The sequence below is a fragment of the Clavelina lepadiformis genome, chromosome 7 (assembly GCF_947623445.1).
Source record: "Clavelina lepadiformis chromosome 7, kaClaLepa1.1, whole genome shotgun sequence".
NCBI lineage: Eukaryota > Metazoa > Chordata > Ascidiacea > Aplousobranchia > Clavelinidae > Clavelina > Clavelina lepadiformis.
Genome location: NC_135246.1, coordinates 19,972,252 through 19,982,517, shown reverse-complemented (window position 1 = coordinate 19,982,517; position 10,266 = coordinate 19,972,252). Strand labels below are relative to the sequence as shown.

The window sequence follows — 10,266 nt, the reverse complement described above, 5'->3', positions numbered from 1 at the left end:
GCTTTAGCGCAATATTACTGTACACAGCGCGCGAAAATTTCATTTGCTTTGATGTAAACCGCATCAAAGAGTGATGGCTGGTATACACTTCTAACATTTTGCTGAGCACCACGCGGGTCGCACGGAATAACCTGGCCGGTCGCTTGTTGCACACGTCTGGTCTATAGGAATATTAAAATAAATATCAACATCAAGTTATTCATTTAACCAGGAAATTGTTTACTTTGAACAGGCTGAAAGGTGAAGCTTTTAGGAAAATACGAGCTTAATAACTATATTTATCAGCGCTGAAGTTTGAATTATGACGTTGATTTTCATAGAAAAGCAACTACCAATAAGAGCATCAGTTTATATCTGGCAAACAACTTGAAATCGTTTAGTTTCAACTTTCAAAGCAATCGATACTTTGTTCCACAAAGTCATATTCGCCTGCCTGCATAAAAATTGCCTATAGTCTTAAGCTTACTGTAAGCTCGACTGCAATGTACTAGTCACTTATTTGCGTAGTTAAGCAGCATTTATATAGAAAATATTCCAGTCAAAAATTCTTTTTTCCCAGCATGCAACAACAAATATTTTGCGACTGCACTGCACCATTTCCCATGCCCCGTGGATTGGTTAAAGATCGTCTTTTTTCTTCGACTTTTTAAACAAACCTAAACCAAGCTCAGAAATTTGAAAGAAATGGATTGGATCCTGACTGAGTCTGATGCTAACAAATGACTCAGTTGCAAGTGTCACCATCTCAGAGTTTATGACTTGTTTCATTTCAACGGGTCCAAGGCCGACTTAAGGAAGTGCGAGGCCCGATGCAAGAATTCATGACGACGACCATCGCCGATTATGAACAACATCAGCTGTGAACTAACAATGTGATTTGCCCAAAATAAAAGTTAAATTGATGTTTTTGTTTTGGTGCTCAGCAGCGCGGGTCACAACGCGGTCGCATCTCTCGCATTGAACTAAGGCTGGTCCTGAACTCGTCATAGTTCGTATTCTCGCAGATTGATTGAAACATCAAATATATACACGCAAATATTTTTGATTTACGTATTTTTGTGACGGATTTCTCATGGTTATATGGTCATGGTTAGTTTCGTTTTTCGTGGGACGCTATGAGAAGCATCTCATACTAAAAATCTACTGAAGGTTTCCGGTCCTCGTTAAATTACGTCACAATGGAACCTGTTTGTTGGAGTTTGCTGTTTCAAGTCAAACGTTATTGGCTATTGCTATTGCTGTCAATCACCAAACCACACCGGCGCCTGTGTTTGATGCGATTCGTGAGAAAGGAATTGAAAGTTTTTATTTAAAATCTGATAAACGAGATTGTGGGAACCAGAAATCCTGAAAACCAACATTTCTTTGTCTGGAAACGGTCAAAAGTTTTGTGGAACACCTTCATCATAATTTGACATAAACAAAGGAAAGACGCACATTTGGCCCCACTTTAAAGCAGGATATTTTGCGAAGTTTTCGATTTTTGTGAATAAGCAAATACATTATTTTTTCCGCTGTAGTTTTCCATTTGCTTTGAATAAAAAGCTACTTAATGTATTTAGCGTTGGTTTGGCTTCAATAAAAAATTTAGAAATAAAATATGAGAATTTAAAGGATTCCATTTGACATCAGTGGCCCCTATAAATTTTTTCAACAAAGATAGATGCAGATGTAAACAGGAATTTGCTTCTTGAAAAATCTGACTGAACCCGAACTCATGGTTAAGTTAACCGCACACTATAGAAATGGTCGCCTATTTGAGCAATTCTACTTAGAAAACTACGGATAATACAATTTTAAAACAATCAAAAGAGTGTTAGGCAGGTTATGTATTAAATATTAAGTAAAAGTAAAGATGTGTAAGAATGAAAAAATCTCAGATTAATGGAATTAAAACATTTGGACTCAAAGCAATCTGCGAAACCGAACCGAGTCAGAATGTATAACGTCATAATAAATCAAACAAATAAATTAAATCGAAGCAAAACGCTTTTATCGATATATTTTAGTCTTCGACTCTAACATCATCGGTATAGACCTTTGATATATAGGTCTAATGTATAAGTGCCTTTAATTCGATGAATTGAATCTTAACCAAGTTTGACAAAACACCAAACGCAAAATACAATTTCCTAGAACTATTAGTTTTCGTATATCCTGGTAACAATTGGAAAATATTTTATGAATACTGACGCTAAGATTATGGTACGACTTACATATGCGGGACTTATTGTGCACTATTGTATATTAATATGCTCTGACGTGTACCGCGCGTGTATACGTCTGCAGGCATCAAATAATAGAATACAAAGTTTTCTATAAAATAATGCTCGTTTTTGATAAGGTTTGCATTTTCGCTTTCCTACAAATCTTTCTGTCTGACCACGATAAGCAGAAATCAAAACATTCATTAAACAGGCAGCAGCAAAGCAGCATAAATAGATCATCGCCGCTGTTATATCGCGTAAATATTTACAAAGGACACAAAAATGTGTTTGTAGAAGCCAAAATAATCTAGCTTTTGTTGTATCGCAGTGTTATGCTTGAAACAACGGCAACAAGCAGCAGTGAGATTTTTGCACAAGATAATGTCATGGAGTGTGTTTACCTTATTTTGTGTTTGTTGTGCAACTATGCCCTCCTGTCAAGTCGTTTCCGATAATCCACTCAATATAAACATCGATTCGAGGAGCTTTTCAAGACGAACTTTTATGTCTTTGGAATAAATTACTTGTTATTTGTCCTGGTTGTCTTTAAAACTTTGATATTTAAAGAAATATTTCTCAACAAATCCATAACTATAATAAACACCGCAGCATCAACAAACGAGACTTTATTAGCATGTTAGCATGAATTTAATACTAATCGGAATTCCGCTTCAACATCGGGTGGTCTCTTCAAGTCGGTCGTGTTGTGGACTCAACAAGTCAGATAATCCAAGCTTAAGCCGATGCCTCCATGAAAGGTGACGATAATAATTTTATTATAAAAGTATTTGGCTCCAATTGGGTTCGGGAATATATTCTGCACGTGATTAGTGCTATCAGTGTTGCCTTGTAAAATCTACAAAAACAAACAAAATTAAAATAAACAAAGCTGTGTATCCTGATATAAACACAATTTAACTTTTATCGAGTTTCATCACGAATATCAACTTACCATGTCGTTTCCATCGACATCTTGTATCGTTTGTAGCTGATTGGTAGAGTTTCCAAATGATATCTTGAAGTTTGTCACTCGCCAACCACCAGCACCTCCCTGGGTGACTACAACTGTCACTCTGGTCGGAGTTCTCAAGTCAACCTGAAGCCACTCTCCTGACGTCTCTGCGTGAAAATATTACGTCATCATATCTTGGCAGCATTGATAAGATTCTTAGAGGCGAAACAAACTACTTACCATATTTTGATGGAGGAGGAGCCCAATATCTTCCTCCATTCAATCTTCCTTCATGAGCAGCATAATATTGAGAGTTGATCGACGATGCGGTCATTTCGTCATCTCGCACTTTCCCACTTTTCACACCTGCCAAGCATAATTCCTCTGTGAAATGTAAATATCAAGTTGCTGAAATATTCTTAAATGTGACAAATTTCTCAAAACCCATGACATGGTATCGAAGAAATAAATAAAGTTCTTCTTCTGAGCGAAATGTGTGGAGTTACTGTCACCAAATTTCACGTTTGGCAATTCTTTGTATATCAACGCTGACAGGCGTGCTGTTGTAGCACTGCACGTTGATACGATTTTAGTTGTATAGTTAGATGTATATTCCACGATTTATATTAAGATGTATTTCACCCGTATTGTTGTGGCCATATTGTGTGACTGCGGTTTTATATAGTATTAGTAGATCATCGATATGCCACTTGTGACTCCTTTTATTGTTAGTAAGTCTTCTACACACGTACACAGTTTACGCCTTTACCCAAAACTTCCCCCGAGGTATGTTACGCTGCCCGCAATTTCCAATCTCACACCCTAATGATAATTAATTGATTACGCTGTGGTTTGGTGGAGAAGAGTTGATTAAGTCTACATTTGGTTTCAATACAAGAAAGACGTTTGTTTTTATTAAAGGAATGCTCATAAAAGATAGTAGAGCAGAAACCGGCTAATCGACTAGCCATAAAAGCGGGAGGTTTCCTGGCCAAGGAAAATCTTGGTTACATTAGTTCAACTTTATCAGCTAAATATAACGGTTTAGTATGTATGTATGTATGTATGTAAATATCAAGTTGTGGAAATATTCCTAAATGTGGGGTATTCCCCAAACCCATGACCTCGTATCGCAGAAATAAATAAAGTTCTTCTTCTGAGCAAAGTGTGGGGAGTAACCACAATCACATAGAAATGATATTTAGTAGCAGAAGGTTTGGTCAATTCAGTTCAATACCTGTTTAACACCGGTCAACAGCAAATTACTTTGTGTTATTTTAAATATTTTGGAAGTATTTGAGATGCCAATTCAAAAAATATTTCATTTTGTCCTCCACCAAAGCAGGTTATGATGGTTATGTTACAAGTTTTGCCTTTATTTAATTTTATCTGATTGTTCAACAAAATTAACCGTTTCGTCATAAAAATATTAATTAACAAGAATCAAAACCAAAGTTAAATGGACAATTTTGCTACCGCGCTATCACTGAATGGTTTGTATGTAATTGAATCCCCTTATAAAGAAAATACAAAATATATTCGAAATCACTGCCATCTATCGGTTAAAAATTGTGTTTGATGGTTATATTTCTTGAAATTAAATTTACTAAATATAGAAATTAAATGTAAAATTAGCTTTTTCAACATTGGTGACAATCTTCAAAACTGAAAAGTCCTGGAAGGAAAGCAAACAGACCGAATTTTTATATTTAATGGTTATGTTGTGCTTTATCTACAAGCAGCTTTGAATAAAGTGTCTTTTATTTGCTCGATATTAGAATAAGCAAAGGATTGGGCTCCATGTAAAATATACATCTTTGTACAAATGGCCAGTGTAGTTTTAAGGTATTTTAAGGGACCGAAACGATATCACAAAATTTGTACACGTTACCTACAGCAGAAAATGAGCAGTTGCGGTCTCTTAAAACATTTAATTGCGGTTTTTAAATTTTTTAACCAAACCCCAAAAAACCTGTAGCCTTCTAAAGGGAGAATCTCTCTAATGCCTTATTTTCTAAGCTCTGACGTCAAAACAAACACCATTATCAAAACAAACACTCATAAGTGCATAAAATAGGCGGAAAACCCAAAACAAGCGATGTTGCTTAGTTGTTCACATAATCCATTCCTTTTTTCAATATTTCAGGTGACAGGACTTTATGGAATTGATAGATATAATAAATAAATAATCATACTATTTGTATAGTTCCGTATTTCGGTAAAAAATAACCGCTCAAAGGCGCTTAACATATACGGCATAGATAACAGTTCTAAGAGTATAACATAAATAAAAGGTCAGTAAAAACTGCCATAATAGTTGGCATAGAAAAAAACTTAAGGCAGATAAACAGAGCGAAAGACGTTTGTTTCAGAGATTTTTTGAAAGCACTGAAGCTGTCCGCGTTGCGCACGTCCCGTGGTAGACTGTTCCACGTCCTAGAAGCAGCAGCGGAAAACATTATGTCGCTGTACATCGAGGTCCGACAAGGTGGGACTTGCACGAAGTTCCTAGACTGGGATCGCAAAACACTCGTTGGGCTATAGCGGCACAGACGCGTTTGCTGATATAAAATAGTTAAACAGATATAGGCTCTCGGTACTCAGTTGAAACACATTTTATTGTTTATTTGTCGCCATTGACAATGGAAAGCAAAATTACGGTACCTAGTAATTAATTTACGCAAATTTGTACTGACAAATACTTTCCTCAGTTCGAGGATAAAGAAAGCTTGTCATGCTAGTGTAGGCCTAGTAACCAGTTATCGTTCCACGTCGAACGAGAAACATTGATACAAAACCTTATGAATGGATCGGTGACGAAAATTACGTATAAGGATTGACGTGGCCACAACTTTAACTCATGCCCATGTCATTTAAACTCAACGCGATTGACGAGCTTACTGCTATCGTGACGTAATTTTTAATCGTCACAACTCAGTTGACACTTGAGTTCGAATGCAGCCAACTTAAAACAAAGTCTGGAATGGTCTGATGGTTATTTGTGGAGTTCTATGTTAAAATAATGGGAAGCTAAAATCACAAAATAAATCACTTTGAGCGTTTACGTTTATTTTTCTTTGTTTTGTAGATGTTGGACACCTTGTAGATTTGAGCTGGGAACACCAAAAGGCAAAACGGCATGACTGCGAAAAACAAGAAGTGACTTGAAAATGCATCCTTCCAACATTGTTGGAGCTTTCTTGTGATAAAATATGCGAACAGCAACGACAAAGTGCTTAATGCAAAATGACGTCATCAAATTAAATGTCAACAGGTTTCACAAATATTTTTGTTAAATTGAACTTTCGGCTACAACCATCGAATTATAAAATCCTTAGGATTCACTTTAAAGTTTGCCCATACAATAACCTACAGTAGATGAAATTAAGGCCAATATAATCGGATTTGTCCCTATGCTGTACAGGGGTCCCGTATAATGCAAAGGCCGTATTGGATAAAGGTTAAGCAAACATTGCTATAAATCATGCCAATATAGTTATACGGGGTCAAGCATTTGCAAAATCATGTCATTGTGGTGGTCGTGATGGTAAATTGTAATAATTTATGTAATTGGCATTTTAAGCGATTGTGTGTTCTCTAGTTAGATGCAATTGAATATTTGAACAGGTGTATTTTTCTTGGTTAATCTGTTATTCAAACAATGAGTGCTAAACCGACATACTGACCTAGAGTTGGAGTGCTGCAAATAGCATCGCAGTTTGGTGTGTATGAAGTTTGATGGTACTTATGGTCAAAATCTTCGGTGACGTAGAATAATGTTAGATATTACATATGTTATACGTAGCAATGCAAGCAACATGTCTTTCGTTGATTAGCTGATGTGTTTCGATATAAAAGTTTAGGCTTGGTTAAAATCGCCCTTCAGTCTCTTCTCTTGAGTCTCTGCTCTTAAAGTTCTCTTGTGTGCCCTTCTGGCTTATTCAATTCAAGTGATAGCTCTATTTGGTTGTGAAATGGTGATGAAATATTGTTTCTGATGTGACTACGACTATATTTCGGACAATATAACAATTTAGACTTTATGAATGTTGTGCTGAAAGAAACAAGCAGAGATAGCATACACAACGCTTTCAAAGACAAAATAGTCTAGGAGTTCTAAAAGAAAGACTGAAACCTTTGGCTTTAGGCCAACCTAAAACAATCTACATCGCCATCCCCACATCATTATGACTTGTTTTATATCTCAATGTCCAACACACACTGTTCAGATCGGTCGTGTCATCGACTTAGCAAGTCAGATAATCCAAGCTTAAGCCGATGGCACCATGAAAGGTGACGACAATAAGTCTAAAGTGTCTGGCTTTAATTGGTGTCGGGAATATATTCTGCACGTGATTAGTGCTATCAGTGTTTCCTTGGAAAATCTACAAAAGCAAACAAAATCAAAATTAACAGAGCTGTGTATCCTGATATAAACACAACTTAACTTTTATCGAGTTTTATCACAAATATAAAAATACCATGTCGTTTCCATCGACATCTTGTATCACTTGCAGGTGATTGGAGGAATTTCCAAATGATATCTTGAAGTTTGTTACCCAATAAAAAATACCATTTCCCTGGGTAACTACACCTGTCACTGTAGTCGGAGTTCTCAAGTCAACTTGAAGCCACTCTCCTGGCGTCTCTGCATGAAAATATTACGTCATCATATCTTGGCAGAATTGATAAGATTCTTAGAGGCGAGACGCATTACTTACGATGTTTGGATGAATGAGGAAGCCAATATCTCCCTCCATCCAATCTGCCGTCCGCCCGTGCTTGAAACGAATACGAGGATGCTTTCATTTCATCATCTCGCACTTTCCCACTTTTCACACCAGCCAAGCATTCTTCCTCTGTGAAATATAAATATCAACTTACTGAAATATTCCTAAATGTGGGGTATTCCCCAAATCCATGACCTGGTATCGCAGAAATAAATAAAGTTCTTCTTCTGAGCGAAATGTGGGGAGTTACTACAATCCCATAGAAATCATATTTACTAGCAGATGTTTTGGTCAATTTAGTTCAATACATGGTTAACAGTAACACTGGTCAACAACAAATTACATGGTGTTATTTAAAAAAGGTTTTAGAACTATTTAAGATGTCAATACAAAAAATGTCTCATCTTGTTCACCACCACAACAGGTTATGATGGTTATGTTACAAGTTTTGCCTTTATTTAATTTTATCCGATTGTTCAATCGAATTAACCGTTTCATAATAAAAGTATAAATTAGCAAGCATTAAATCCATAGTTAAATGGACAATTTTGCTACTGCAGCGTCACTGAATGTTTTGTATGTAATTGAATTCTTTATGAAGAAAAAATACAAAACAAATTTCGAATTCGCGGTATGTATCGGTTAAAATGTTTTGTTTAATGTTTATATTTCTTGAAATTAAAATTAGGCTACTAAATATAGAAATTAAATGTAAAAATTAGCTCTTTCAACATTGGTAACATTCAAAACAGAAAATCTTGGATGGAAAATGAACAACCCGAGTTTATGTTGTTAATGGTTGTGGATTTCTTTATCTACAAGCAGAGTTGAATAAAGTGTCTTTTATTTGCTTGATATTAGAATAAGCAAAGGATTGGGCTCAATGTAAAATATACATCTTTGTACAACTGGCCTGTGTAGTTTTAAGGTATTTTAAGAGACCGAAACGATGCCTCAAAATTTGTACCACGGTACCTACAACAAAAAATGAGCAGTTACGGTCTCTTAAAAAATTAAATTGCGGTTTTTAAAACTTTTAGCGGTCGCCAAAGCCAAACCTTAAAAAAGCTGCAGTTGGCTAAAGGGAAAGTCCCTCTAATGCCATATTTTCTAAGCTCTGACGTCAAACCAAACATCATTATCTAGACTTAAGATAAATACAAAGTAGAAAGTTTCAACACAAAATAAAATATTTAAACACTTGAGCTTGGAAGGAAAACGTTGTTTCAAAGAAGCCCTGTCTGTTTGCTCAAGCTGAACTTGATTTGTTGGTGTGAGTTTTGTAAAGTTTCTTGCTACGTTATTTTCGTGCAGCATCAATTCATTGTCTGGTATTAAGTTTAAGATATCAGATTAGTTATTTAGAAATTGCTTACAAACATAAACTGTTAAAATGCATAAAATAATGCTGTCAGTGAAAACATTCACATACTTTAACTCGGTTTAACATGATAATATGAAAACGTGAGACATGATTGCGGTGAACAAGTCGTGATATGAAGCTCTCATATGACATTTGAAAAATGTTATGCTTTGCAATATACCATCAGTGTAATGGCTGCTGTATGGATCGAAATGTTTTTTAAAAAACCTTCTGCATCGATTTAGCTTGTTTGTTGAGATTATTTGACTGTTTTGTATATTCCAGCCACTCCTCAACATGTTGTCATAATGCGACCAACTTACTTAAAACATGCTGCTGATTTACCTCGAAGACTTGAATGTAAGCGAATCAAAGCTTCTCTCATTTCGACAAGTTCACTTGGATCACATTGACATTGACCAGGTGGACCGGGATTCCCCTTTGTTCCTTGAGTGCCCTGAGGTCCTGGTATTCCCCGTTTTCCGGATGGTCCTCGCGGGCCTCTACCTTGCAGGGTTACTAGAGCATCACGTGGAACAGGCAAACAAATCTGTTCATTGTGACTCAGCACAAACGTCACCAGATTTACAGCAAACACAATTGCGACGAAAGGCGCTATCAATGACGTCATCTTCACTTGTTTATCAGTCTGCAAAATATAACAGATTATGACCTGAGATTAGAAAAGAGTTAGCTCAATTAATCTAAACACAGAATTTACTCGCGTTGATTTTTCTCTTTTTTGAAACGTGACTGAAAAAAAACTTTCGAAACGGTTAATTTTAATTTAAAATGCACTCGTGTTCACACAATTTGTGCGTTTGAATAATCTTAAATATTTTTAATTTAACGACAACAGAGTTGCCAAAAAATATAAATTAAAACTTTTTCATAAAAATTCCTATGATTAACTTTTTGCATTTTTGCTGCCTAAAAATAATTTAGAAAGTTTGCAGCAAACACAAATGCATTATAATAAAGTAACACAAAAAGGTTAGAAAAGGTACTAAATCA

At 35.8% G+C, this 10,266-nt stretch overlaps 1 protein-coding gene across 1 annotated transcript; it reads right to left on the bottom strand.

Annotated features, from left to right (window-relative positions):
- Positions 1–2,919: 2,919 nt before the first annotated feature.
- On the bottom strand, positions 2,920–9,883 carry LOC143466226 (EGF-like repeat and discoidin I-like domain-containing protein 3). Its single transcript, XM_076964862.1, has 7 exons — positions 9,598–9,883; positions 7,881–8,018; positions 7,641–7,807; positions 7,445–7,544; positions 3,400–3,543; positions 3,160–3,326; positions 2,920–3,063 (listed from the first exon to the last, which is right to left on the bottom strand). Exons 1-7 carry the CDS (start codon positions 9,881–9,883, stop codon positions 2,920–2,922), a joined length of 1,146 nt encoding a protein of 381 aa, XP_076820977.1.
- Positions 9,884–10,266: the final 383 nt, after the last annotated feature.